General features: G+C 55.9%; 3 protein-coding genes across 14 annotated transcripts; 2 read left to right on the top strand and 1 right to left on the bottom strand.

Annotated features, from left to right (window-relative positions):
• Positions 1-1,935: 1,935 nt before the first annotated feature.
• On the bottom strand, positions 1,936-4,463 carry ATP6V1G2 (ATPase H+ transporting V1 subunit G2). Of its 2 annotated transcripts, XM_036356515.1 has the most exons (4): positions 4,393-4,463; positions 3,602-3,686; positions 3,235-3,335; positions 1,936-2,770 (listed from the first exon to the last, which is right to left on the bottom strand). In XM_036356515.1, the coding sequence occupies exons 2-4, from the start codon at positions 3,681-3,683 to the stop codon at positions 2,597-2,599; spliced, it is 357 nt and encodes a 118-aa protein (XP_036212408.1). In that variant the 5' UTR covers positions 3,684-3,686; positions 4,393-4,463; the 3' UTR covers positions 1,936-2,596. The 2 variants fall into 2 exon arrangements, with proteins under 2 accessions (XP_036212408.1, XP_036212407.1); XM_036356514.1 differs by lacking the exon at positions 4,393-4,463 and having other exon boundaries at positions 3,602-3,738.
• Positions 3,935-22,221, top strand: NFKBIL1 (NFKB inhibitor like 1). Of its 10 annotated transcripts, none has more exons than XM_036356505.1 (6): positions 3,935-4,027; positions 4,988-5,263; positions 11,003-11,224; positions 11,389-11,791; positions 12,175-12,386; positions 12,837-13,150. In XM_036356505.1, exons 2-6 carry the CDS (start codon positions 4,999-5,001, stop codon positions 12,923-12,925), a joined length of 1,191 nt encoding a protein of 396 aa, XP_036212398.1. In that variant the 5' UTR covers positions 3,935-4,027; positions 4,988-4,998; the 3' UTR covers positions 12,926-13,150. The 10 variants fall into 10 exon arrangements, with proteins under 10 accessions (XP_036212398.1, XP_036212400.1, XP_036212399.1 ...); XM_036356507.1 differs by having other exon boundaries at positions 3,935-4,048; XM_036356506.1 differs by having other exon boundaries at positions 3,944-4,062.
• Positions 22,222-23,790: 1,569 nt separating this feature from the next.
• LOC118679652 (tumor necrosis factor-like) lies at positions 23,791-26,545 on the top strand. Of its 2 annotated transcripts, none has more exons than XM_036356660.1 (4): positions 23,791-24,264; positions 24,797-24,857; positions 25,040-25,087; positions 25,398-26,545. In XM_036356660.1, the coding sequence occupies exons 1-4, from the start codon at positions 24,079-24,081 to the stop codon at positions 25,817-25,819; spliced, it is 717 nt and encodes a 238-aa protein (XP_036212553.1). In that variant the 5' UTR covers positions 23,791-24,078; the 3' UTR covers positions 25,820-26,545. The 2 variants fall into 2 exon arrangements, with proteins under 2 accessions (XP_036212553.1, XP_036212554.1); XM_036356661.1 differs by having other exon boundaries at positions 23,795-24,264; positions 24,800-24,857.
• The last annotated feature ends 445 nt before the right edge of the window (positions 26,546-26,990 follow it).

Below are 26,990 nucleotides of genomic sequence, written 5' to 3'. Positions count from 1 at the left end.
TTTGGACGAGATTGATAGGATTGGAATCAACTGGTATAAATACAGATGTAACAAGACAGAACTTAGAAGACAGAACCCACACAGAACCTAGACAGAACCTAGAGACAGAATAACTTCGCTGGAGAGAACATGGCAAAAGATCCTGGACAGAAACTGGCAACAGAACCTAGAGACAGAACCTAGCGAGAGAAACTGGCTGAAGAACCTAGAGACAGAACCTGGCTACAGAACCTGGATAGAACATGGCAAGAGAACCTGACTAGAACCTGGTGACTGAACCTGGCTGGAGAACCTGGAGAACCTGGCTGGAGAACCTAGCAAGAGAACATGGACACAGAACCTGGCTGGAGATCCTAACCAGAACTTCGCTGGAGATCCTGGCTAGGCTGCTGATCAACTGAACGCTGTCTCCTTGTCATTCCTTCTTTGCCGACTCCGTCCACACCTTTGGGGACCCCTGGACCTGCTGGGGTTGGACCCCAGCAATTCCACCATTCAGTCAACTTCCATATTAGTCTTTTATTATACAGGAGGATGTATCCTGCCGCCCTGCTTAGAGAGTCTGGTTAAGAGGCTTGTTTTCTGTGGCCAAGAAAAATGCAGTAAGTGATCCATCCAAGGATCCCAGGATGGTGTCATAGAAGGGCAGTTTTTCCAACCCTATGTATCAATTTATTCAACAGTATTTATCTTTCATACTCTGTCCCAAGTGCTATTCTAGGATCTGGGGACATAGCAGTGAATGGCCCTGTCATTACAGAGTTCACTAACAGGAGAGACAACGCACAAACAAATATGTCAAGTAGTAGTAAGTGCTATGAAGAAAAATAAAGCCAGATGATAATGGAAAAAATAAAATGGAACAGGCACTGCTAAGAGAATCACCTTACATAGAGTCAGAGGCCACTGGGGAAGCAGCAGTGCTCGGAGCTGCTATGAAGTTGCTAACAACTCAGTTCAAGGCTGAGTCATAAACATTTTGGAACAACTGCTTCAGGGACACATGGACTTTACCTGCTCCTCATAGTTTTTGCCTCCCTTATTTGCATGTTAGAACCAACCAATCCCTAGCCAGTGATCCTTCATTTACATGAAAGAATTGCACTTCGTGGTTTTTGCTTTTATAAATCCTGCCTTTCTTTGTTCTCTCAGAGAGCAGTTTGAGTAGTTACCTGAATCTGCATCATGGTAGTGCAGTCATTTTGTTCAAATAATTGCCTTTTGTTCTCATTATAGCCTGAGCCTCTTCGGTTAATGAAGGGGCAAAATGCTTGTTCCTACACCTCAGCTTTCTCTCCAGTCGCCATCTAAAACCTTCATTTTCCCAAACTAGGAATCGCTTATGTTTCTCACTTTAGAGAAATATAATTTTTTAGGGTTTTCTTTTTAAAAAATATATGTTTATTGATTTCAGGGAGAGGAAGAGAGAGGGAAATATAATATTGATGAGAGAGAATCATTGATCAGCTGCCTTCTGCATGCCCCCTACTTGGGATCGAGCCAGCAACCCAGGTATGTGCCCTGACAGGGAATCAAACTGTGACCTTCTGTTTCTTAGATCAACGCTCAACCACTGAGCCACATCGGCTAGGCAATAATAATGTTATTTGCTATGTTTCTCCAACAAGTTTCAAAGGGCATCCCTTTTGGGTGTTTGGAGAATATAGAAGCAAGACACAAGAGAGGGGCTAAATGAGAAATGATGAAACAAAAGGATTTGCCCATAATCATTTTATTGAGAGTTTTTATTGTTACAAAGGAAGTCCATGCATACACGGTGACAAGCTTCTCTTTCAATCTCAGGAAGCAGCGATCATCTGACAGGTCTTTGGGGGAATAAGAAATGGGAGAAAACCAATAAAGAGAAAGACCAACTTAAGAGAGATGAAGGAGAGGCTAAAAAATGCACCATCTTTCTGGAACTACAGTAAAGGGGCTAAATGAAATCATCATTTTATCTTTTCAGGGATCATAAGGCCTGGGAAAAGAGAGGTGGGAAGAACCAATTCTTCAGAGAATTACTAGGGTCACAGAATCAATGAGTAGAGTTAGGGCCACAGACAGAAGTGAGGAAACAGCTGTGTCTAGGTTTTGGCAGGTGGACATAATATCACGGGGTTGCCATTAATCAAATCATAACTATTACATGCCAGCAACCATGCCAGGCTCTGGACAGAATGATTCCTAATTACTGCAGCAACACTGAAAGGTGGGCATTGTTGTTCCAGGGGAGGCAGTGAGGCTACGGGTTAAGCAGCTTGTTCTGGTTGCCTGTCAACTAGTAGCAGGGTCAGGAGAGGGATCTAAGTCTGCTGGGCTCTGGAGTTAGGATGTTTCCTACATCCCTGCTTTTTCATGCTACAAATTTCACAGAGGGGTTGGGTGAGGGTGACTTGGGAGTTTATAAGGTCTCAATGAAGGTTAAAAAACAATAAGGAGATTCGGGTCTGAGCAGGACATCTATATTTCACAGGAGAATTATTGGGTCCTGCCTCCTAGAATTTCTAGGGAATGGAAAAGGAAAGTAGGATTAGGATGGGAGGCGATTCTGATTTGGGGATTTCTTTTGAGGAGGAGTTAGGCGCTAGGGTTTGTCCTAGGCAGCAATCCTGTAGTTGGGGTGGACCTGGGGCCTGACATCACAGACCATGCCAAGAAGCTGGGCCAGGACGAGTTCTCGATTTTTCTGCTGGGAGCTCTGCATGCCCTGCACCTGGCGCCTGGTAGCCTGCTCCACTTCTGCGGACAGGTTTCCCTGGGAGCCCATGGCCTGGAGGGTGAGGAAGGGGTAGAAGAGAAAACGGAAGAGACAGAGAAAAGAGGGTCCAGGCATGTGGAGGGAAAGATCCTAGAGCAAGGCCAGAGAGAAAGGCCCTCCAACCCGCCCCTCCCGCAGAAACAGCCGGACACCAGGACAGCAGCACAACCCCTTTCCTCCAAGACCTGGCATGCAACATCAGACTGTACAACCCCCACCCTCACCACCCATGACTACTGAACTCTGCCCTCCACCCAAATGTCATCATACTCCACACAGACTGTGGCAACTCCCCCACAAGCTGCTCAAGGCCTTCAAAATGCCCAGACTCTTAAATATCACAAAGTTTGACCAATGTCACATGGTCCCCACCAGGATCCCCTTCTGTCCTTGACCATCTTATTTTATCGTAGAATCACCCTCACCAGATGCAACTTGCACTCTGGGGGGCCATCCCCAATTCTCCCCAGACTCACCGCCTGCTGTTTGCTCTGGAATTCCAGCTCTCGCTCCCGCCGGTACTGTTCCACTTCCATCTGTGCCTCTTCCTTTGCCTGCTTCAGACGCCGCGCCTTCCCTGGAAGCAAAAGAAGGATGGGGGTGGGTGAACCCGACACAAAATGTGATAGTGGGGGTCAGTCCTTTCCAGAAAGTTATTCTGCGCTCAGCCAACCAGGTGCTAGATTCTAACACTCACCCATTTCTTCCCTTCTAATTAGCCACCCCAGCCCCCAGCTCTCTCCCCAGCAGGCTTGGGTACCTCAGGACTCAAATGTTTGCTGTCCACACCCCCCCCCCCCAATTTTCTTTCCAGACTTCTAAGGGAGGAAGGGGGAGACTCACTCTTTCTGGCATCTGCCACCTTCTCAGCCGCCCGTTTCTCTGCTTGCAGGAGCTGCTGGATACCCTGGGATTGACTGGCCATTTCGGTCGTTACGGCAGATTCTGTTTCGGATGCTACCAAGGCACCAGACGGCTCCCAGCCCCCACCCACCGCCTACTGCTCTTCCAGCTCGTTGCTGCAGTCCGCCACTATCCCTGGGTCTTAGTGCTCCCGCTTTCGCTTAGCCTGCACCGGTGTCTCCCCCACACTGATCCTCCCGGGGGTGGCTGGTCCTCCTCTGCCACCTCTCCATCTGGCAGTACCGAGGAGGACCTCTCGGGGGCAGCAGAGACCAGGCCCAAAGCGGCCCAGTCGGGAGGTCGAGGAATGGGGGCCGGGGCTGAGAGGAGAGGAGGAGGCGCGAGGGGTTGAGACTGCGTGAGAAAGTAAGGAAGTCACCATCCGTGGTGCGTTGGGAAGAGTACGTTGGACTTCTGAATTCGGCCAATATCTCCTCCCTTTTCTCTCCCACCCGTTTCCATTTCTTCTCTATCTTTTCCAAGTCCAAACTTCTGCACTCATCTCACCTGCCTTTTATGTGTTTTCATGCCTGGTTTTCTCTTTTTGATCTGCCCCTGTTCTCAGCCTCAATGTGGTTTTGTTTTTCTTTTTCACTGTGATTTTTATTCCCTTATCTCTCCTGTTTTCTCTCTTTTCTCATCTTTTCATCTATCTCGGAACCACTACTCTCTCTTCCCAGTTGGGGAGTCGGGGTAAACCTCCAGGCCGCCCTCCTTTTTCTGCGCCTACCCTCCAGTTTCCCGGTTCCAGGTAGACCCTTTATCTTAAGTTCTCTAGTTTCCCCCCGGAGGCCAGATCGCGGAAACACACCTCCCCGCCCCCCACCACCGCGCGTCCTCGGGGAGGAACGACATCCGGTAATGCGCCTTAGGTCATTTCCGCCCTTTACCTGCGTCTCAGTTGCGCCGTTTCTGCCAGTCTAGAGTGTCTCCGCCTTCCTGCGTACCTCGCTCCGAGCGACTGGTTCCTCAGGGGGCCGGGGCAGGTCTGATGAGTACGCCCCCACTCCCCCACCCCCACCCCCACCCCCCACCCCCCGGTCCAGAGGGAGAAGCCTTTATTTTGCATCATTCGACCGGGTGCATTATATTCAATTTCTAGATCACTACTTGAAATTGTCCATGACTTTAAAATTCTAATTTCTGTTGATAAACATTTCCCCTATCAGTCCCTTTCCCCCCTTTTGAAAGTTCTTTATTTAAGATTTAGCGCTGCTAATGAGCCGCAATGTGATATGAGAACCCGGCCGAAGGGAGGGCGGGCTGGCCGGGCTGGCGGGCGGGCCGGCGAGGCTGGGCCCTCTGATGCCTCTTTTCCTTCTTCAGCCGCGAGTCCCATGGCCTCCAAGGCCCGCCGCCGGCGCCGAGAGCGTCGCTTCCGGCGGTACTTGTCTGCGGGCCGGCTGGCCCGGGCCCAGGCCCTCCTCCAGCGGCACCCCGGCCTGGATGTCGATGCTGGGCGGCCCCCGCCACTGCACCGGGCCTGTGCCCGCCACGATGCCCCCGCCCTGTGCCTGCTGCTTCGGCTCGGGGCTGACCCTGCCCGCCGGGACCGCCACGGAAACACGGCGCTGCACGCTGCCGCCCGCCGGGGGCCTGGGGGTGAGTGTGCCCGCAGGACAGCTCATGAGCCAGGAGCGTCCTGGGACCTAGGGCGTAGATGACAAGTTGGCATTGGCTGTCACCTGTGCCATTACCGTACCGAACTGCCATTGTCTGAGGAGCCCAACACTCAGGGTCACAGCTTTCTAGATTAGTAGCTCCTTTGTCTCTCGAGTGGTGGTTTGCCTGAAGTGCAAAAGGTAGCACAGAGGGTAGGCTTTAGAGCTGGTGCCTGGGTTCAAATCCCAGCCGCGCTCTTAATAGCTGGAACTTCTTGGACAAGGTACCAAACTTCGTTTACCCATGTGCAAAATTAAATCATAACAACCCTTGCTATGTGCAGGCACTTCTCACAAAGTAACTCGTTTAATCCTCACAACAACCGTGTGAGTACTAACAGAAGTAATTTGCCAAAATAGTGCAGCAGTGATTGTAACCCAGGCAGCCCGGCCAGGGCGCTGTCCTGTGACAGGTACAGAATTGCTACAGAAATACACTGTGATGGTGCCTGTGCTCAGCACCCCATGCTGGGGCGAGTGCTAAGACTCTACGAAGCAGTACACATGGCAAGCCCTTGGTAGGTACTCACCGCTGTTCTGCCTGTTGTCAGCATATCCATACTCCCTACCAACGATTCTGAAACAGAAGCACTGAGAGGCGAGCATTTACATCAGCCTGCCACCAAACTCATTCTGTGGCAGGGCCTAACCTGACTGCAGTGAGGCCATCTACCATTTGTTTTTCTCATGCTGATGTCAACATTCAGAAGCTTTCGCGTGTCCGGCCCCGGGGGCTGCCCAGGCTACACACTACACGCGTGTACTTTCAGATCAGCTCTCAAACCCCAGAACATTTGCAAAGCCTTGGCCGCTGTGCTTTCCCACGCGGACCTGCTGACCCTGTGGGCAGTGGAGGCAGCTGTCTAGATTTGCCCTCAGGAGATTTTCCTTCGAGAGTAAGAACATCTGAGGAGACCTCTAGGTTGGGATGAGCACCCTTCATTCAGTTTGATTGCTCCCCCAGTGCCCCAGGCATAGGAACCCATCTCCACCCCCACACCTTCCCTAATAGTAAAGAAGTTACCCCTTTCTTTAATGTTTCTTAATATAAGTGAGATAGGCCGGCATATGGGGAGGTTGTAAACTTAAAAACAAAGAAAGGAGGTTTGCAAAGTGCAGGTGGCTGACTGAACAACTGACATTGCCGGTGGCAAAAGCTGAGCCCTCACCCAGGTTCCGGCCTGGCCACTGGGGTCCTGGGCTGGGCTGGGTGAGGGCCCGCAGCTCACCCTCTGTGAGCCTGATGTGCCTCTAAAATGCAGGTTGTGAGAGTTAAGAGGCAGGCACTTGGTACAGTTTAGCACTAACTCAATGAGAAGTAGTGTTCTATTCTGATATTACTTAAGGCTATTTGAATAATAAAAATATTCTTCATGGTAAGTGCTTTCTTCATTGTATTAAATCCCAAGAAGCCAGCAAGATTGATATTATTATCTCACAGGTGAGGAAAAGAGGGCCTAGAAAGTCAGGAACTTTATTTTTTTTAATATATTTTTATTGATTTCAGAGTGGAAAGGAGAGAGAGAGAGAAACATCAGTGATGAGAAAAAACCATTGATCTACTGCTTTCTGCACACCCCACACTGGGGATTGAGCCCGCAACCTGGGCATGTGTCCTGACTGGGAATCGAACCAGGACCTCCTGGTTCATAGGTGGACCCTCAACCACTGAGCCCCACCTGCCCGGTGGTTCAGGAACTTTCTTCCCAAGGGGGATCCACACTCAGGTCACACCTAAGCCCTTCCTTCCTCCCAGTCCCTGCCAGTCGCCACCAGGGGGCCTTCTAACTCCTGGGTAGGAAGGCCGGTCTCCTTCGTCTCCCGCTGCTTTAGAAACCTCTGTGCCTTAAATGCAGATGTTCTCTTTGAGCTGATGAAATGATCTTGGATCCCTGAGGAGGTGCATTCCCCTCAGCTCTCAGGCAGGCCCAGGCCCGATGGACTTGCCTGTTCTGCTGGGTTGGCTGGGCTGGGTTGTCACACTCAGTGACATGCTGGTAAATGGCCCCTACCTTGGGCTTTTGGTAACTTCTCTTGGGACCCATCACCTTGTGGGGAAGTTATCTCAGCTGTCAGAGACCCCTGTGTACACACACCTCAGTCTGACAGTAACCATTCTCTGCATACAGCAAGAATAATCGAACACTGAGAAATGGGGTTGTTTTTCTCACAGTCTTTGCAAAAAGAATAAAATTGAGAGCCATCCTGATATTTTTTCGGATATATTATTTTTAATATGACGTTCACTGCACTCTGCTGTGTGCCAGACATTCGCTGTCCGTTACCGCTCCATCTGCACCGCGGAAGTAGGCTGTGGTCCTGTCTACAGGTGGCTGAGCCATGGGTCTGTGTTCCATTGCCTTTCCAGCCTGACCTCCCACGGCTCACCCCAAAGCTGCAGCTCCCCGCGAGGCTCTGTCCTCAGTGTCCCCCAGCATGTTTTCCACAAGCCCACCTCTCTCTTGCCTGTTGCTTTCCCGTCTGCCTGATTTCTGCTTCGCTAAATTACTCTCCCTTCCCAGGCCAACATAAGCCACCTCCGCCTGGAAGCCCTCTTGGAGCACCCTGCCCACGACGACCTTTTCTTCCTCTGTGCCTTCCTCAGTCAGTTGTCCTCAACATGAGCTTCTGATACTGGTGTTTCTTCAGTGAGTTGTACCAGTTAGTGTGAACTTTGCTTTAAGGTAGAAATCATCTTATGGGGAGGAGAAAAGCAGTGCTGTCATCACTAAGACAAAGTCTATTTTCACTCCAAAATGTTTTTCATATCTATTTTTCCCAGTAGAAAAGCACACTGGGAAAAGTTGATCCATATGCTAAACTGATGGTAAAGCTGGCATTCCAAGTCACCGGAGGAAGGTGAGCTGCTTAACAAATGATATCGGAGCGTTTGCGTCATCCAGGGAAAAGCAGAGTCCCCCCTCTTTCCTGACTTAAAAGTAAGTTAGTGAGGGGCCCGCAGCTCGCCTAAATGTGACAGGAAGGGCACATGCCAAATTCATAGGAAGGTTTCCTGGGGAATAAAACTTAGAAGGCAGCACTGAAGAAAAATTTACTCTATCCACGGTGGTTTTATTTCTTTAAAACGAAATGATGTTGCAAAAATGACAATATGTTAACATACCCTGTGATAGGAATAGAGGTGTTTATTGTACTATACTTTCTACATTTTTTGAATTTTTTAGGTTTCTAAAAATAAAAGTAAATATAGTAGAAAAACACAGGGGAATCATTTTATAATCTTGGAGTGAAGAAAACCTTCCTAATGAAATAAAGTCAAAAGCTATTGATGCAGATTTAACTACAAACTTTTTTTACAAATATATTTTTATTGATTTCAGAGAGGAAGGGAGAGGGAAAGAGAGGTCGAAACATCAATAATGAGAGAATCATCCATCGGCTGCCTCCTTCACATCTCCCCCTCCCCCTTGCCACTGGAGATCGAGCCTACAACCCAGGCATGTGCCCTGACCAGGAATCGAACCATGACCTCCTAGTTCATAGGTCGGCACCCAACCACTTAGCACCCTGGCAAAAACTTGTTAGAATGGGAGAAAATACCTACAATAAATGTAACACAGACACAGGGTTGATCTCTGTACTATATAAAGGGCTGTCGTCTCTACGTTATCGTTTCCGAGGGAAACGTAGATGAATAAGAACAGGTCATTCACAACAGAAACACAAAGAGCCAAAAAGCATATGAAAAAGAAAATTTCATAATTAAAATCTTTTTTTAATCTGTCAGATGAGCCAAATTAAAAGGTTGATGAGACTAAATTTTGGTAAAGGACGACGCAGATTTCCATAGGGTTGTGTGTTGGCACAAAAGAGAGCTGTTTGGCACAACCTCACATGTTCTTTGACTCAGAGATTCCACTTCTGAGAAGCAGCCCCGCAGAAATACCACAGGGAGCCCACAGAGACATGTAGGAAGCCAAGCAGTTTGGAAACAAAGTCTGTCGCCTGCGGGGAGGGGTGAGTTTGTTCCGCGCACAGTGAAACACCGCGCAGTCATGAAAAAGGAGGCCAGCGTTCACTCCTGTGGAAAATATAAGTAGACGTTAAGTGAAAAGAGCAAGTTGCCAAATAATACATACAGTGCGGTCATGTATCGCTGACAGAAATTGTCAGCTCTGTGCGTTTACATCACCAGATGGGGCTGGAAAAGACAGCAGCAAAGTGGGAAGGGCGATTACATTTATTCTTCATTCTTTAAGAGGAAAGGGGATTTACCGTTAGTTACATCCATGCACTTTAAAATGTCAAGTAGGAGTGGGGGAGCCACCCACAGTCCTTCCACCCCGAGGCCAGAGCCTTATATTTCTACACCTTCTCCAGCCAGAGCACTTGCTCTCTTTTCACACCATTGCAGTCCGGCCCCATGTACAGTTTTGTAGCCAGCTTTCCACACACAAACATCATGCTTAGTTACTAGTTAATATCCTGTGTCACATTTTACTTATATTTTATGGTTGGAAGCCTTACTCCTTAAAACCTATGAACCTAAAACCTTCCCGTCCTAGCCTGAGCACCTGCCACCCTCCCCCTGCCATGAGGCCTGGTCCTGACGGGGTCTGGAGTCGGGGGTACTCGAGTGTGCCAGGAGATGCGTGGGGGCCGCGGGCCTTGGCTGGCCAAGGCTGGGCCCGTCCTGTCTCCCTGCCTCCCTGGCAATGGGAACACCCCTTCTCCTCACCCGTGCTTTTCCTAGATAGCCAGTGCCACAGAGTAAAGATGGAAGGGCCGCCGGCCGCCTCCTCCTGCCCTGGCGAGAGGAAGCAGGCCACAGCGAGAGAGCACCTCATGCACGCGCCTGGTCCCAGGAGCGAGGTGCTTGGGGGCCTGGGTGAGCAGTGAAGTGAGCAGCACGGCCCTGGCACATGGCCACTCTGGAGCCAGTGCAGCGAAGTCAGGACTCAGGAAGAGGGGTTCCTGGGTGGAACCCCCTCTCAGCCCTCTCCCCCCGCTAGGCCAGCAGTCATTGGAAAGAGCTTGCTGGTTGCTTGGAGCATTTCTCTGGTTCAAACTCTGCTTATCTGGCCCTCGACCTCCACCCCTCCCAGCATGCTCTGGGGAAGGCTGGCTGCGGGAAATTCCCCTAAAAACATTTATTTTATCCAGTTTATTGCAAAGTAATATAAAAAGATACCTGTTCGATATTTGCATTTTTATAATGGTAGAGCAGAATGTTCAAATATCTTACCAATCTGAAGTATAATGTGGGGTGAGAAACACAGGAAGAGGTATTAGGTGACAATATTTCCTTTTATCTCAGAGAGAGATAGAAACATCAATGATGAGAGAATCGTTGATCGCTGCCTCCTGCATGCCTCACACTGCGGATCACCTGGGCATGTGCCCTGACTGGGAATCAAACTGACTGGTTCATAGGTCGACACTCAGCCACTGAGCCACGCCGGCTGGGCTGCCGTGACAATATTTTCCAGCCAAAACTGGAATCCATAGTCAGGTTTCTGACGGTGCCCGGTGGCTGGAGGCAGACTGGAAAACATGAAGTAGTTCATGGGGACACAGGTCAGAATATTTTAAACTGCGGTAAACTGTCAGTAAGTGTGTGTCAGGTCTAGGTGGGCAGACGAGGGTGTGCGTGGCCGGCAGGATCCCAGATGCGCCCTGCCAAGGAGGCCCAGCTAACCCCCTGCCCTCCCACCAACAGCCTACACGGACTTCTTCCTGCCGCTGCTGCGCCGCTGTCCCTCTGCCATGGGAATAAAGAACAAGGATGGGGAGACCCCCGGGCAAATTCTGGGCTGGGGACCCCCCTGGGATTCTGCCGAAGAGGAGGAGGAAGACGAGGCGTCCAGGGAGCACCAGTGGAGGCAGAAGCTGCTGGGAGAGCTGGAGGACGAGTGGCAGGAGGTCACTGGCCGGCTGGAAGGTGAGGAGTCCGTTCCCCAACAGCTGCCCTTCCCAGCTGCTGCTTTGCCTGCACACCCCCCCCCCCCCTCCGCACCGCGTCCCCTGTGCCGCCCGCTTCTCTTGCCCTGTGACCTTCTCATGGCCTCTCCCCAACCACCCCTGTCCCCCCGGCCCCCCAAACAGACTATGAGGCCCAGGAACCCGAGTCCTTCTCCGCCTGGTCAGATCGCCTGGCCCGGGAGCATGCCCAGAAGTGCCAGCAGCAGCGCAAGGCAAAGGGAGCCCGCCGGCCCGCCCGGACTGAGGGCTCCAGTCTCAGCTGGCGGCGGCAGGAGGAGGAGCGGAGACTCTTCCAAGAGCGGGCCAGGGCCAAGGAGGAGGAACTGCGGGAGAGCAGAGCCAGGCGGGCGCAGGAGCAGGCGCAGGAGGCTCACAGGGCCCAGCCCCCCAGGGGAGCAGGGAGGGGCAACCTCTGGCGCTTCAATGACGTGCCCTGGCCCTGCCCTGGGGGAGGGGACCCGGAGGCCATGGCGGCAGCCCTGGTGGCCAGGGGTCCCCCCTTGGAGGAGCAAGAGGCTCTGAGGAGGTACTTGAGGGTCCAGCAGGTTCGCTGGCACCCGGACCGCTTCCTGCAGCGGTTCGGGAGCCAGATTGAGACCTGGGAGCTAGGCCGCGTGATGGGAGCGGTGACAGCCCTTTCTCAGGCCCTGAATCGCCGTGCAGAGGCCCTCAAGTGAGCCCAGGGACATCAGGAGGAGCTGCAGGGAACGCAGCCTTCGAGACAGGGCGGCAGGAAGGGCATGATCAGAGGTGGGGGTGGCGAGGACGAGGCAGGACCAGGCACTGTGCAGCAGAGGATGTGGGGTGGGAGCGAAACTTGTGATGAGCGGGGGTGGGAGGGCAGCCACCGGCACTGCTCCTTGACTCTGCCACTTCCTAATAAGACCTGGTTCCACGTCTCACTCCCAGGGCCCTGCCTTTTTCCACTGCGGTGGTTTTCATCGCCCATGACATCTTTCCCGCCCATCTGCCGAACCCACAGCTCTACACACCTGTGACCCGCACGCACACGGCCGCGCCTGCACTGGACGCTAGAGGCCCGCCGGCCCATTCCCAGGCTGGCCCTGAGCAGGCCGGCGCGCCCTCCCGTCTCACTCTCTCCCTGTGCCGGGCTCCCCTCGGTAATTGGGGGCCCAAGAGATGAATGTGAACACCCGCCAAAAAAGGGAACAAAACTAGTTTCCCTCCCCCCCAGCCCCCCCAGAACCACATCCTCCTCCCCACTCACTGCCTCCCCAGCAGACAGGGCTTTCCCTTTGCTGAGTCACTGAATGGTCCAAGGGGGGCAGCGGAGCTGGGGGCCATGGGGAGGTTGTGAGAGGTCGGGACAGGAGCAGGATGCAGGAGGAGCCCTGTGTGGGAGTGGAATTTCGGTTGCTAAAATTAGGACCAGGGGAAGTAGGCGGAAAGAGCCAAATTATGTAACCTGGGTTGTCTGTTCTTGGGCAACCAGGGACCCACACCCGCAGAGAGTGAAGAAGTAACATGGACTCACTCTAGTCAAGCTGCTCAGTCACTAAAGCCAAGTTGACTGAGGCCTGAGGCAACGATTCTGTGCTCATTTTAACCAGTCTGGGAGCGTAAACTTCGGAATTTTCCCGGCCTGTGTCAGCGCCTCCTAATACCCCCGATGACCCCTGGAGGCCTCACTACGCCTTGACCTGACATCCATCACCCAGACACGGTGTGACCAGACCACCTGGGTCTGACGGCGCCCTCCCGGACGGTGGGTCCTGGCTAAGCCTGCAGGACCGACCATTCTCCAGAGTGCACTCGTACCAGGAGGACGCTTAACTTCCTTCTTACTCGGAAACACTGCTGGGGTTTTGCCTAGTTATGCTTCCAGTTTGCAAACCTGTGAATAAATCTTTATCGTGTCTTTCTAGCCAAAGCCTCCAAACACGTTGAGTTAGTTCGACAGCTCAAGCCTCAGCTCCCTCCATAGCTTCTGCCCCCATGAAGCCTGGGTTCCATCGCTGGGCAGCCAGGCCTGGCCTCCAGAGAGACATCTGAGGGTGGAGGGAGAAGGCCTGGGGTTCCGCGGAGGACGGGGCGCCACCCCTTCCGCTGTTCATGCTCAGCTCTCAGCCCCTGGACTGGTGTGGGACTAGACAGCACCGACCCCATGGCACCCCCACCCCCTCACCCCCACCCCAGGCACAGCAGTGAAGTGAGAAGAAAGGGCAGGCTGGCCAGTGCCGTGGGCACTTGTCTGCTGCAGGGCACTGATGCATCAAGCTTATCTCTCAGGTTGGGAGCCCAGTCTCCGTGGGTGCGGGCGGGAGAAGCCCGGAGTAGAAGGGGAGGCCTTGGAGGAGGGAAGGGGCAGCCTCCGAACGTGGCATGGGAATGTGGGGTGAGCACGAGACCCCGGGGAGACAGAGCCAAGAGGCCCAAGGCCTTGAGGCACCGGCCAGATGTTGGGGCAGGAAGAGGAAGGGCTGTGAGAGGAAGCTGCTGTGATTCAGAGAAGAGACGGGCTGTGAGCAACCCAGGCGTCCGGTTCCGCTCACAGCTGGGGGCTTCGGAAGTGGCATGCAAAGAGCTCAGGTTGGTGGGGGGCGGGTGGGGTGACGGTCCGACTGGGAGCTGACAGGTGAGCGTCAGGAAACTGGTGTCCAAGTCTGCTCCTCCATCCAGGTTTCCTCCGGGTTTTAAGCACATCGCTGGCCCTTTGCAAAAGTTACATAAACCACAGCACAACACGGCCTGTTCCCGGCCCCCCTCTTTCCAGTGTCCCTCCCTGGTGTCTGGCCCCCAGCCCTGTTGGGGGTTCCCCTGAGATGAGGGCTGTTCACTTTCTCTGACCACATGGTTTCCGCTTCAGTGTCTCTTTTTCCTAGGCTGATAAAAATACTGAGCCTCAGAGGCCCTGCTTCCTCTGACCTCCTGGGCCAGGCAGCGGCTTCCTGTCCACCAGGTGGGGGCAGGGAGGGGCCCAGGCATCCCGGGGTGATCTGCCTCCCGTGAAGCAGGAGAGCGCGTGTCCCCCGGAGACGGGCCAGGAATCGGTTCTCGGGGAAGGTGTCTGGGTTTCAGTCAGAGGAAGAGGGTTGGGAACGAGACTGGTGAGGTGGAAGAAGGTCTGTTTGGGGTTTGGGGTCCAGTCAGGTCTGGGTTGAGTTAGGAAAAGGGCCTGAAGGACTGCCCAGCCGCACAGCAAGTAGCCTGAGAGACGCCAGTGGCGGCAGTGTGAGCCGTGGGGAAGGCGGCGGGTGGGTGCAGAAAAGCACCCTGAGGAGGGCGGACATGTGAGCTGGCGCTGGCCAATGGGTAGCGTTTCTGTGTGCGGCGAGTGGGGGCACCAGAGGTCAGGGAAATGGCTTGAGCAGAGGCGGGCGTCCAGAGCAGAGTATGTGGAGGAAAAGAGCGTGCGGGCGAGGAAGCCCGGGTGCGAGGGACAGGCGTGGGCGGCGGGCGCGGCGCTGGATGCCGAGATGCCAGCAGAGGGCTGGCCTGCGTCCGGGGCAGCGGCACTGCCACCTGCTGTGCACACGCCACGGGAAGAAGGTGATGTTGGAACACCTACCATGTATGACCAGGTCCCTTTCCTAACTCCGGCAATCCTGCCAGCGGCCGTCCAGTGGGCGGGTGGGTCTCCACGTGCAGATGAGGAGACCGAGCTCATCAACGTCTGTGACGCGCTCGGGCCACACAGCTGAGGAGCAATGGGACCCTCATCGGGCTCACTTGCTCCGTGTACTTACTCCGCAGGTCCCGATACTGCAGGTGGTATCAAAAGAGGGAACAGACTTTATAAACTTCAAGAGGATGTCAAGACAGGACACAGATTGGGCGGTACCAGTGAGGGAAGAGGAGTCTCAGATGACTCCAAGTGTTGAGCTTAGGGAATCGGAAAGGCGATAGTGTCCTGAACAAAGGAGATGCGTGGCCATGGGAAAGGTGGGTCCATTTCAGACACAATCAGTACATTTTTATCCAGCTGCCGATGGGAGCCAGGGGCTCTGCTAGACAGTGGGCATAAGTGAGATAAAGTCACTGCCCTCAGCACGTGCCATCTACTGAAACACACACTACACGTGTACACGGGACAACCACGCAGTCATGGGAGGTGCGCGGCGTGGACTGGGGAGTGCGGGGGGAGGCGCTGGCCCGGCAGGTGGAGGTTTGCCGCCAGCAGGGATGCAGCCCCGGGCGTTGGGCCAGAGGAATCGATTTGGGGGTCACTCCTCTGAGTGGACAGGATCCCCAAAGAGAGGGCGAGCAGCCGAGCCTGAGGACGATCAGAGAGGAGCAGCGGGAGAGAGGCGCCTCTGGTGCTTCAAAGAGGCCGGGCCGGGAGGGCTGAGAGGATGGTTTAGGCTCAGGGACGAGGTGATTACAGATTTTGAGAAGGTAGTTTCCACTTGCCAGAGGGGCAGAAGTCACCTTACATGGGCCGAGGCATGAGTAGGAGGGGAGGAAAGGGAGGCAGTGGGTACAAAGTCAGAGAATGGCGAATACGGAAGAAACTAAGAATTGTCTCTAGTTCAACCCACAGGTTTTACAGATGAGGGAAGTTCTACCAGTTCCCGAAAAAGCGGCTGGTTGGGGTGTGCGATGTCTCTTGAGGAAGAAAAGGAAGGTGAGAGATGGAAGGGAGAAAGAGTCGGGAAGGATTTTTTTTATTTTCAAGAAAAAAAATGAATTTGTGAAATGAAGAGGAGCCAGAAAAGAGAAAACTAAGAGGGAGAAAGGGCCCAGTGAGAGGAAGCGGGAGGCAGAGCCGAAGGGTCCCCTTGGCAGGAGGAGCGCTTCCCTGAGTCGGGAGAAAGGGACGGCCAAGCGCAGTGAAGGGAAGAGGAGCAGCCAGGAGCCTGCTTCCGGTGCCCTTCGCTCAGCACCATGGATGACAGCATGCCCTGGCGGTTTGGCTCCGTGCACAGAGCGGCAGCCTCCGGACCAAAGGGCCCGGGTTTGATCCCGTCAAGGGCACGTACTCGGTTGCAGGCTCCTCCCCTGCCCAGGCCCTGGTTGGAGCGCGTGCAAGAGGCAGCCAATCAATGTGTCCCTCTCACATCGATGTTTCTCTCTGCCCCTCCCCCTCTTCCACTCTCTAGAAATCAATGGGAAATGTCCTCGGGTGAGGAGTAAAAACAGAAAGCGTGAGGGCATCACCAAGTGAGCGCAAAGAGGCAGTGGGAGCACGGAGACCACATCCCTGCAGTGGACGGGCCAACCGAGAAGGCCAGAAGGCCCGGGGGGCAGGGGCAGGAGGCACGACTCCTGCACGCCTGGCTGCGGAGGAGAAAGACTCGGGAGGGAGACCGTTATGTTTACCCAAATGACGACGTCCGGGTCTTCTTAGTAGAACATCAGGTAGGGAGTGATTCCAGAGCTGAAGCACAGAGGTCGCAGTGCAAGCCTCCTCTTTGTGGCTTTGAAGTCTCTATGATGGTGGTGGGGGGTGAGATGGAGGAAAACAGCTGGGCATACCCGTTGTTAGGAGCATGGTGGAGATGTTGGTGAGGACGACTGCCATGTGGACAGGCCCCAGCCCTGGATCCTGACCCTGTCCCTGACCCTGACCCTGAACCTGCCCCTGCCCCAGCCCCAGCCCCTGCCCCGGCCCCTGGTGATGGGTAGAAGAAAGGGCAGGCTTCACCAATGAGAGAAGGAGCATTGGTAGGAGAAACCCAGGTTGCAAGTGCCAGAGGACGCTTTCAGAAACAAAAGAGAGGACTGGAATACACGGAGCCCACAGAACACAATGAGATGGTCGGTGGACGCGTCCTTGTGGAGTGGGTGAGCATTCAGGGACGAGTCTGGACGGCTTTGCCTCTGGAAGCAGGAGGTTGCTGCTTGTGATTGAAGTGGAAGGTGCACAGCCATCATGAGACACAAACACTCCGACGGGTCTGGGATGCACAGGGCACACCGGCCTCACGGGACAGTGCCCAGTGCTGCCTCTGCCTCTGCCCTGGCCTGTGCAGCCCAGGATCATAGCAACTGCCAAGTGACATCTCCACTTGGACGTCTGTCCAATCGATTCAGACAAATCCAACCTCAAGCTCCAGGTCCTCCCACCTCAGGAGCCTACACTCTCCCAGTCTCCCCATCGTCACCCCCACCTGGCCATTCATCTGATCCATCCTGTCAATTCTATCCCTGAAATATATCCCAAATTTGCCTGCTTTTCTCCATCTTCATGGCTGCCACCATCCTCTCTCCAGGATTGCAGCAATTGCCTCCTAACCGGTGTTCCTGCTCTCAGTGCTGCCTCCTGCGATCCAGTCTACACCGAGGGGCCACAGGGATCTTTTAAAAACATAAGTCCAGTCACCTCCACCTCACACCTCACTGCGCCTTTCTCTGTCTCTCTGTGTCTCGCACACGCACACTAAATCTTCCAAAGCGTCCCAAGGTTGACTAAACCCAGATGCTTCACCTGCTCGCCTGCCCCCTGTGCGTGATCTGGGACGCTCTCCCCTCCCTCCCACTGCATCTCCCAGCCCCTCCCCTTCCTCTCTGCTCCAGCCACACCAGCTCCCTTCTGTTCCTCCGCACCCTCCGGCGCCCACCTCCTGGACTTTGCAGAAGCTGGCCTCTTTGCCTGGAATGCTTTTCCTCCAAACTTCACCTGGTCACTCTTGGCATTTGGGCCTCAGCTTAAATGCCACCTACAGAGAGGCCCTTCCCGACTTGTCTAGCGGAGCTCCCTGCCCCTGATCGGCCGCTGGCCGCCTCTCGCAGTGCTCCTGGCCCCGGCGTGTCCTGCGCCTCCCTCACTGGGCTGTGCGCTCCGGGAGCCGCCTGTCTGACTGGCCGCCACTGCGCCCCTCCGCCCGCAGGAGCGCCCACTCCGTGGAGGAGGGAGGAACCGCGGGAAGCAGGCTAAACCTCCCTCTAGCTTGTGGCGCAGGCTGGGTCTGCGCTTAGAGTCAGGCTTACCCATAGGGCTGGGCATGGTGGCAGCTGGTTTCAAGATTAGCTCTAGAGACCAGGTGGGGTTAGTTTAGAGAATTGGTTTGTTTGGGGTTCACTTACTGAGATGTGTTTAGATTTGATGTTAGGGTTTGAGCTGTGATTTAGGTTGAGGTTAAATTTGGGTTAGAGTCAAAGCCGGTATTAAATCCCCATTTTGATTTGAGGCCAAGTTTAGGTTTGAGGCGAGCGCCACGTCGGCCAGGTTGGAAGCCTTGGAGAGTCCCCTGGCCTCTGCCGAGACCACGGTGAGCCGCCCGAGCGGGGGCACAGGCTCCAGGCACCAGCACTCCCCTCGGGAAAGCCCCGGGCCAGCTGCTGGCCACCCCAAGAAAGAAACCAAATTTCACACAACCTCCCTCGAAACTAAGATCGAAACCAAGATTGGCCCATCTGAAGAGGTGCCTTCCGCACAGCGCCCCGTGACGGCCTCGCGGCCTTGCCTCCTCCTTTCTGCCCCCTCGCCTCCCCACCACGCCTCACCTTCCCCTTTCTGTCCATCAGTGCTCGGGCCTTCTCTCTGACCTCACAGTTTCTCTTTCTCACTGGTAATTGCGAGGCCCTTTTATACTTTTCTAGAGCGGCGGTCTCTGTCCATCAGCCCCTGCCATCAGAGAGGCAGAGAGACACCAGGAAGAAGGACGGACCCCAGAGAAAGCTGGGCACAGAGCAAAGGAAAGGGGCAGGAGCCCAGGGGAACCAACCGTGACCCAAGACAGTGCGGTTAAAAGAGCAGAACCCAGCAATGCAGACCACGACACGTAGAGGCGCGTCTGTGACCACTGCTCTTCCTCCATCACACCTGCTCAGCCACCAGGGCCTGGAGGTTTTGCTAGAAACTCTCCTCCTTTCTCCTCTGCAGCCTCTGTAGAAATCAGGCTCCTGTCACCCACTTGCTGGTTCACTGCGAACCCTCCTGACTGGTCTGCACACTCCGGTTTCCCCTCCAGCCCTCCAGCTCCTGCACCCCAATCCACTTCCAAGGAGCTGCCAGACTCGACTTTCTAATGTACCAACCTGGGCGGGTCCTGCTCACTTAGGAGTTTGGGTGGCTCATCACAATCACAGTGGAATGCAGACCTTCCCGTGGTCTCAGACCGCAGGATAGCTCTCAGCTACGTGCCACGCTCCCTTCCCCTGCCACCGGCCCAGTCGCACCGCGTCTGCACACGCCCTGCCTCTGCACACATGGTTCCCTCCGTCTGAACTCCCCTCACCATCTTCTCTGCCTCGATGCCTAGTGCCTGAAGCCCACTCCCCAAGCGCCATGCTTTTCTGCGGGCTGCCGTGAGCGCCCCATCATGGATCTGTCACACCTACTGTCATGTCCCAGTTACTTCCCTGTCTCCCACTCTGGATTTTGAGGTCCCGGAGGTCAGGAGCCTGTCTTTCGCGTCTGTATTCTCAAGGTCTTGTGCAAGATGCTCAGTAAATGTTAGTGGGACAGAGAAAACACTAAGTACATGGGATGAGAACAAAAAGAAATAATAGATGAGACTGTACGGCAGGAAAGGCAGCGCTGCAGGCTGCGGCGGGAGCGGAAAGCACCCTGAGCACACCCTGGAGGTCACCGAGCTCAGGACCCCGCCCCGGGGCTCAGTGCCGGTGCCGGGGAGAGCGCCCAGCGCCCAGGGAGGAGGGCTGCGCCGCCATCACCCACCCTCAGCACCAGTCCCTCCAAAATCTCCGAATGGAAACCTACGACATTAGTGAGAGTGAGATTGTGTTCTCAGTCTCATGAAACATCTTTAGAAGCCTCGCTTTTTTAAAAACCTGCAGCTTACAAGCTAAGTGAAAACTGGCTCATGTTCAAGAGTGTTCAATGTTTTTCATGCTGGCCAATCCAGGGACAGCCCAAAGGCCCCTCCGCAGAATGGATAAATCAATTAGAGTCTATTCACACAACAGGCATCTCACCGCCGTCCTGACGCTCACACGCAGCGGTGCCGGAAGAAACCACACACAAGTGAGCGCACTCCGTGTGGTTTCATTTATCTGCCGTTCACAAGCAGGAAGAACTGATCGATGGCGAGAGGTCACAGTGGCTGCTGTCCTCGGAGGCCCTAACGGAGGGACCTGGGAATGTGTGAGGGTGGTGCTGCGTGGCTGCAAACAGGCGGGAGGCCTGCCAGGCCGCTGTCTGAGGGCAGCTCCTCACATACTAACACCGAGACGCCGGGTCCTCACACTGAGCCAGCGGCCGGCTCTCCAGTGCAGCCTCCAGGCCGGTGGCTCGGCTGCCACACCCCTCCATCCCGCGTGGGGTGTGGGGGGTTCTGGAGACCCGATCTGCGGGGGCCGAAGGGAAGGCCGGGTGTGCGATGCGGCATCGTGTGTGGGTGGGGACCGTGCATGTCTCCCAGGACAGCGGACAAGGGTCCCAGGCTCCTTGATATGAAACTTGACATGAAAGCTCACACTGGGACAACGGGACTGGGCCATTTGGGACAGACAGGCTGCAAGAGGAGGGGTGGGCCCAGAGAGAAGCCTGCAGCCAGAGAGGCCGAGCTGTGACACGTAACCGCTCTCCAGGCAGCCAGGCCTCCAGCCCACACCCAGCTGCTGCCCTGGGCTCCCCGAATTCACCGTCCTTTTCTGGAACTCCTAAGCCTGACCCCACTCCCTGGCCCTCCCGGCCCACAAGTCCCCTAACCCCACACCCTTTCCCAGAACCCAGCCGTCCGCGCAGCCTGCGGTTCTCTGGGGCCTCAGCCTTCCTGCCTTCGGCTGAAAGGCAGCACCTCTGAGCCCTGGGGGCTTCCCCGGCCCAGCAGGCCTAGAACCGCCTGCCGCTGCCGCTTCCTCTATAAAGGCCCCCCGGGCGCACAGCAGGTGAGCCTCTGCCACCCCATCTCCCCGCGCCCCTCCGTGCCTCTCCCCAGCGCCGCCTGGGCCCTGGGGCTGTGGTTTGTTCCTCTCTCTCCGTCTCTGTCTGTCACAGCCTCTGTTTCTGCCTCCATCCCGCTCTGCTCCCCACCTCCCTTCCGTGTCTCTGTCTCTCCTGCTCGCTCACCTCGGCTCCCGACTGCGTCTCTGCCTGTCACCCTGTCTCCTGGCGGCTGGCGCCTGGGGAGGCCGGCTTGGCAGTGCGCCCGCCCCGCCCGCTCACGTCTCCCCCCTGCAGGTCTCCCATGCCACCACCGGGACAGCTCTCCCTGCGGCGGGGGCGTGGCGCCCCCCTCCTCCTCCTGGGGCTGCTGCTGGCCCTGCCACCTGCCGCCCAGGTGAGACAGCAGGAGAAAAGGGTGCAGGGGTGGCCTAGCCGAACCTTGGGCCCCAGAGCCCCCAACTCTGCTCTCCCCTAGGGGCTCCCTGATGTTGGCCTCTCAGCTGCGCAGACTGCCCATCAGCACCCCCAGAAGCACTTCGCACAAGGCACCCTCAAACCTGCTGCTCACCTTGTTGGTAAACACCCCCGCCCCTGTCCCCCCAGACAGCCCCTGGCCCTCCTGCTGCCCCCTTCAGGGCCAAACAGCTTCCACTCCACCTCCCCCAGTCCCCCAACAGGCTCCCACTCCCCGTCCTCCCAACCACCCCAGAACCTGGGCCGGCACCTGCTTCTTCAGGGATTGAGACCTCGGGGCCCAGGGCCCTGACCCCAACCTCTGGCTCTTCCTAGGAGACCCCAGCGCCCGGCACGCGCTGCGCTGGAGAGCGAGCACGGACCGCGCCTTCCTCCGCCATGGCTTCGCCCTGCGCAACAACTCGCTGCTGGTCCCCGCCAGCGGCCTCTACTTCATCTACTCCCAGGTGGTCTTCTCGGGGCAGGGCTGCTGCCCCGCGGCCAGCCCCGCCCCCATCTACCTGGCGCACGAGGTGCAGCTCTTCTCCGCCCAGTACCGCTCCCACGTGTCCCTCCTCAGCGCTCAGAAGTCCGTGAGTCCCGGGCCGCAGGGGCCCTGGGTGCGCTCGGTGTACCAGGGCGCGGTGTTCCTGCTCACCCGGGGCGATCAGCTCTCCACCAGCACCGACGGCATCGACCACCTGCTCCTCGGGCCCAGTACTGTCTTCTTTGGAGCTTTCGCGCTGTAGAAAATTCCAGAAAGAAAAAAAATTGGTTTCAAGGCCTTCTCCCCATCTTGCCTCCACCCTGACCATCTCAAAGGTCACCTTGCCTGTGACCATTCCAGCAGTTTCAAGTCTCCCTGCTCATGTCACCTGGAGCTTCAAAGAAGGCACCCTGGGCACCCAGGGTCCCCTCCCCAGCCGCCCAGATCCCACTGCGCTCAGGGCACCTGGACGCTCCCACCCAGAGCTCTGCTCTGTGCACCCGGCCTCGGGGACAGGGAGGGCGGGGACAGGGAGGGGAGCAGACACGGCCAGAGCAGGTGGCTGTCTGGAGGCAGGGAGGGGGATTATTTATAAGGAGAAAAAAATAAGTTATTTATTTATGGAGGATGGAGAGAAGGGAGAAATAGGGGACATGAGAGGAGACAGATAAGTGTGCCCACCCGATGGGGCGGGGGACATCTCGGGATGCCCTGGAGGGGCCAGGTGGTCGCGGCCAGGCCCTAGGAGAAGAGCCCCATCGCCCAACACCTGCCAGGAGACATCGGCACCTCCCTGAGGCCCAATAAACCTTTTTCTGCGAGATGCTCTGGTTCTGTCTGTCTGTCTGGGAGGGAAGGATGTCTCAGGGCTGTTTAAGGAATGGAGGGAGGATAGAGGTCTTGGAGGGGGGAGCTGGGGGCACACAGAGAGGCAGGGGCCTGCTGTGGGGGAGGGAACCAAAGGGTTAGCTAAGAGGGCGAAGGAATAGTGTGGGTTCAGGTCTGGAGTGGGGAGCCCTGGCAGATATGGCCACAGGTGGAGGCTGCGGGGAGTGGGGTTACAGGGAGCTTCCAGAGAGAAGTGACCCCACCAAAGGGTCTTCAGGACTATGGGGCGGAGCATGGGATCCCCTGAAAGCCTCCAAGGTGAGGGGCTGGGAACACAGGGGACATTTGAGGGAGGTAGTCACGCCCAGGGGCTCTGGAACTAGGCCCTTTCCAGGGACCCAAGGGAGCAGGCGTTCTTTGGGGTCACGTGGCCACACACTGGGCTTCATACGAAAATCAGAGCCTCGGGTGCCTTTGGAGCCAAGACTGAAACAGCACTGTGAGGTCAGAACGAACGGGGAAGGCCTGCCTGTGGGTTCAGGATTCCCAGGCTGCCTCGCTCTCTCTGGGTTGCCCAGGCTTGCCCCTGCTCTTCCCCCAGGCCTCCAGGGGCCCCATCCCCTCCTCTCCCAGAGACCCAGCCCCCCAGCAGGTTTCCCCTTTTTCTTCCTGTCCAGGACTCAGCTCTCTGAAACCCCTCCCGTTTCCAGTGCTGCCCCTATGTGAGTCCTGCCTGCAAATTGAGGGAAACAGGCCACAGCCCTGGTTCCCAAAAGGAATGGAGACCATGGGAATTGGGGGGCAGAGGGGAACTGGGGTCCAGCCTTTAAGGTCCTACATTCACAACACTGACTGGCCCAGCAAGGCCACCTCCAAATCCAGGCAGGAAGGGCAGCCAGTGTCCTTGATGCCTGGGTGTCCCCAACTTTCCAAATCCCCACCCCCGCAATGGAGAAGAAACCAAACCGAGACTGAAGGTGCAGGGCCCACTACCGCTTCCTCCAGATGAGCTCATGGGTTTCTCCACCAAGGAAGTTTTCCGCTGGTTGAATGAGAGCTCTCCCCGCCCTCCACCCCCCCAGGCTATAAAGGCAGCTGCTGGCACAGGCAGCCAACAGAAGCTGCTCAGCGAGGACACGGGAGAGAGACCAGCTCCAGACCCTCGGGAAGTGACCTCTCAGCGACACAGCCCCAGAGAAGCGCCAGGCAGCTCTCTCCCGCAGACACCCTCGCCACCCTCTCGCAGCCACAGCCGCAGCCGCAGCCGCCCTGTGCATCGCTGGGACACAGCATGAGCACTGAAAGCATGATCCGGGACGTGGAGCTGGCGGAGGAGGCGCTCCCCAAGAAGGCAGGGGGCCCCCAGGGCTCCAGGCGGTGCTTGTACCTCAGCCTCTTCTCCTTCCTCCTCGTGGCAGGGGCCACCACACTCTTCTGCCTGCTGCACTTGGGGGTGATCGGCCCCCAGAGGGAAGAGGTGAGTGCCTCGCCAGCCTCGGCTCCCCCCACCACCAAGAGAGAAATGGGGGGAAAGAGGGTGAGAGGTAGGGAGGGATCACTGGAGAAAGACGGGGAGGCAGAAAGAGAAGTGGAGAGATCAGCGAAAGAGAAGGTTGGAGAGAGAGGACCTGTCACCTAGAAGGTGCTCACTAAACATGTGTTGAGTGAATGAATGAGCAAGCGGACAAGCACATATTGAGAGCTGTGTAGAGAGCTGTGGGGCATGAGTAGAGAGCTAGGGAGAAAACAGGTGCTATGAATGAAGATGCTGAGATGAGCAGAGATGATGGAGATGAGGTGGAGGAAGGAGAAATACAGAAAGATGAAGATAGGGCATCTGCCTCCTGGAAAGCTCTCAACAAAGATTGTCGCATAGATGGGTGAGTGAGTGAAATTGTGGATGGAGAGAAAACCAGACACATCAGGCAGAGAGGACACACCACCTAGGCAGCCAGCTCTTTCTCCCCGGGGGGACCTGCTCTGATGCTAATCCTCTTCCTCCTCCCCAGCAGCACCCTCATTCTCCCCAGCAGTTCCAGATGGGCAGCCTCCCGCTGGCCCAGACCCTCGGTGAGTGTCGCCTAAGCCTCTTGCCTACGTCCGGGTTTGGGTAGAGTTGGTGTTAGTCCTGGGATGGTAGCAGCGGGGAAATTTACACCTGGGGGTGGAGGGATGAGGAATGGAGGTCAAAGTAGCAGGCTATTTTGGGGGGAAACTTAAGGGTCTCACCTTTTTCTTTCCTCTTTCCTCAGGGTTATCTTCTCGAACCCCAGGTGACAAGCCTGTGGCCCATGTTGTAGGTAAGAGCTCTGAAGATGGTCTGGGGGCGTAGAAGCAGGTGGGCTGGGGAGGGCTAGGGTTTGGGAGCTGAGCCCAGGCTGAGGGCAGACAGTCCTTGGAGACCCTGTGAGAAGAACTCACAGAATTCAAGGGGAGGGAGGAGAAGCACCACGGCCTCGGGGGGATACTCAGAGCTCCGTGGGCAGATGGGATATGGGAAGACAGACAGAGGGGACAGGAACAGGATGTGGAGGGTGGGCAGGACTCAAGGGCCAGGATGTGGGAGTGGAACTGACAGGGTCACCCTGACTCCCCTCTCCCTCCCTCCAGCAAACCAGCAAACTATGGGGCAGCTGCTGTGGCAGAACAAGGTGGCCAACGCACTCCTGGCCAATGGTGTCAACCTGATAGACAACCAGCTGGTGGTGCCATTGAATGGGCTGTACCTGATCTACTCCCAGGTCCTCTTCAAGGGCCAAGGCTGCCCTCACACCCCCCTGCTGCTCACTCACACCGTCAGCCGCTTTGCCGTCTCCTACAAGGACAAGATCAACCTCCTCTCTGCCATCAAGAGCCCCTGCCAGCAGGAGACCCCGGAGGGGGCTGAGGCCATGCCCTGGTACGAGCCCATCTACCTGGGCGGAGTCTTCCGGCTGGAGAAGGGTGACCGGCTCAGCGCCGAGATCAACCTGCCGGACTATCTCGATTTTGCGGAGTCCGGGCAGGTCTACTTTGGGATCGTTGCCCTTTGAGGGAGCAGGGTGTCCATTCTCGTCCACCTCCGCCCCTGTGCTCCTCACTCCTTCAGACCACTCCATCCCCTCTGGGCTAGCAAGGGGATTAGGGGCTCAGGGCTGGGCTCCGAGCTTAAAACTTTAAACAACACTTAGAAACCTAGAACGCACTGTGGTGTGGCCTGGACAGCGGGGCCCCGGCCACTTCCAAGCATTCAAAAGGCAGGTTTGGATGCCTGAATGCAGCCGGGACACCTGGGTGTGGGGGCCGGGGACCTTTCCTTCTGGCCAGACACTTCAGGACATCCCGTGAGAAGATCTTACCTCCCTTTCTGCAAATGTTCCCGGAAGCTTCCCTGAGACAGAGCGCCCAGAGGGCCAGCTCCTCTATTTATGTTTGCACTTGTGATTATTTATTATTTATTTATTATTTATTTATTTGCTAATAAAAGTATTTATTCGGGGGGTCAGGTGTCCAGGGAGACCCAGCGCAAGGGCTGCCTTGGCTCAGACATGTTTTCTGTGAAAATGGAGCTGAACGCTAGGCTCTTCCCACCTGGCCTCCTGGTCTCCGTGTCTCCCTTTGCTTATGTTTTTAAAAATATTTATCTGATCAAGGTGTCTAAATAATGTTGATTTAGTGACTGACTGTCGCTACATCGCTGAACCTCTGCTCCCCAGGGGAGCTGTGCCTGTAACCGCCCTACTGGTCAGTGGCGAGAAATAAAGTGGCTTAGAAAAGCAGCTCGGTCTCTTGGCATTAACTCTGCATCGGTCGTGCGGTCTGCTCCCTGGAGTCCTCTCTCCACAGGGCTTGGGGTACCTGGACCCCGTCCTAAGGAGACCCCACAGGAGACAGAGCTCAGCCAGACAGCCCCACCCAGAGGAACGTGCAGCCCAGCCTAATTACCTCCGCCTCGGGCTGGGGATTTCCAACTCTGGGAATTCCCACGGGAGAGGGGAAGTCCTGCAGCTCAGGTGCTCAGGTGGGATTTCTGGCTGTTGTGAGAGAGAGCCGGGAGGAGCCACGTTCTCTGGCACCTGAGCCACAGCCCAGGGCTCCCGGACATTCGGGCATCTGGACTCCAAATCCCCCTGAGGGCCTCCAGCCCACCTGGCCCACTGGAACCAGCACTGCACCTCATCTGTCAAATGGAGAGAGGAATGCCCACCACAGACGCAGCCACCA

Source organism: Myotis myotis, unplaced genomic scaffold (assembly GCF_014108235.1).
Source record: "Myotis myotis isolate mMyoMyo1 unplaced genomic scaffold, mMyoMyo1.p scaffold_m19_p_26, whole genome shotgun sequence".
Lineage (NCBI taxonomy): Eukaryota > Metazoa > Chordata > Mammalia > Chiroptera > Vespertilionidae > Myotis > Myotis myotis.
This window is presented reverse-complemented; position numbering and strand designations above follow the sequence as displayed.

Bases quoted from the DNA above. Each gene is read 5' to 3' on its own strand.
- ATP6V1G2 (XM_036356515.1), bottom strand. From the start codon at position 3,683: ATGGCCAGTCAATCCCAGGGTATCCAGCAGCTCCTGCAAGCAGAGAAA. The intron at 3,336-3,601 runs GTGAGTCTCCCC...TTTTGCTTCCAG, and splicing joins GGTGGCAGATGCCAGAAAGA to GGAAGGCGCGGCGTCTGAAG. The intron at 2,771-3,234 runs GTGAGTCTGGGG...CTCACCCTCCAG, and splicing joins TCCAGAGCAAACAGCAGGCG to GCCATGGGCTCCCAGGGAAA.
- NFKBIL1 (XM_036356503.1), top strand. The intron at 5,264-11,002 runs GTGAGTGTGCCC...TCCCACCAACAG, and splicing joins CGCCCGCCGGGGGCCTGGGG to CCTACACGGACTTCTTCCTG. The intron at 12,387-12,836 runs GTAATTGGGGGC...CATTTTAACCAG, and splicing joins CCTGTGCCGGGCTCCCCTCG to TCTGGGAGCGTAAACTTCGG.
- LOC118679652 (XM_036356660.1), top strand. From the start codon at position 24,079: ATGAGCACTGAAAGCATGATCCGGGACGTGGAGCTGGCGGAGGAGGCG. The intron at 24,858-25,039 runs GTGAGTGTCGCC...CTCTTTCCTCAG, and splicing joins CCCGCTGGCCCAGACCCTCG to GGTTATCTTCTCGAACCCCA. The intron at 25,088-25,397 runs GTAAGAGCTCTG...CCCTCCCTCCAG, and splicing joins GCCTGTGGCCCATGTTGTAG to CAAACCAGCAAACTATGGGG.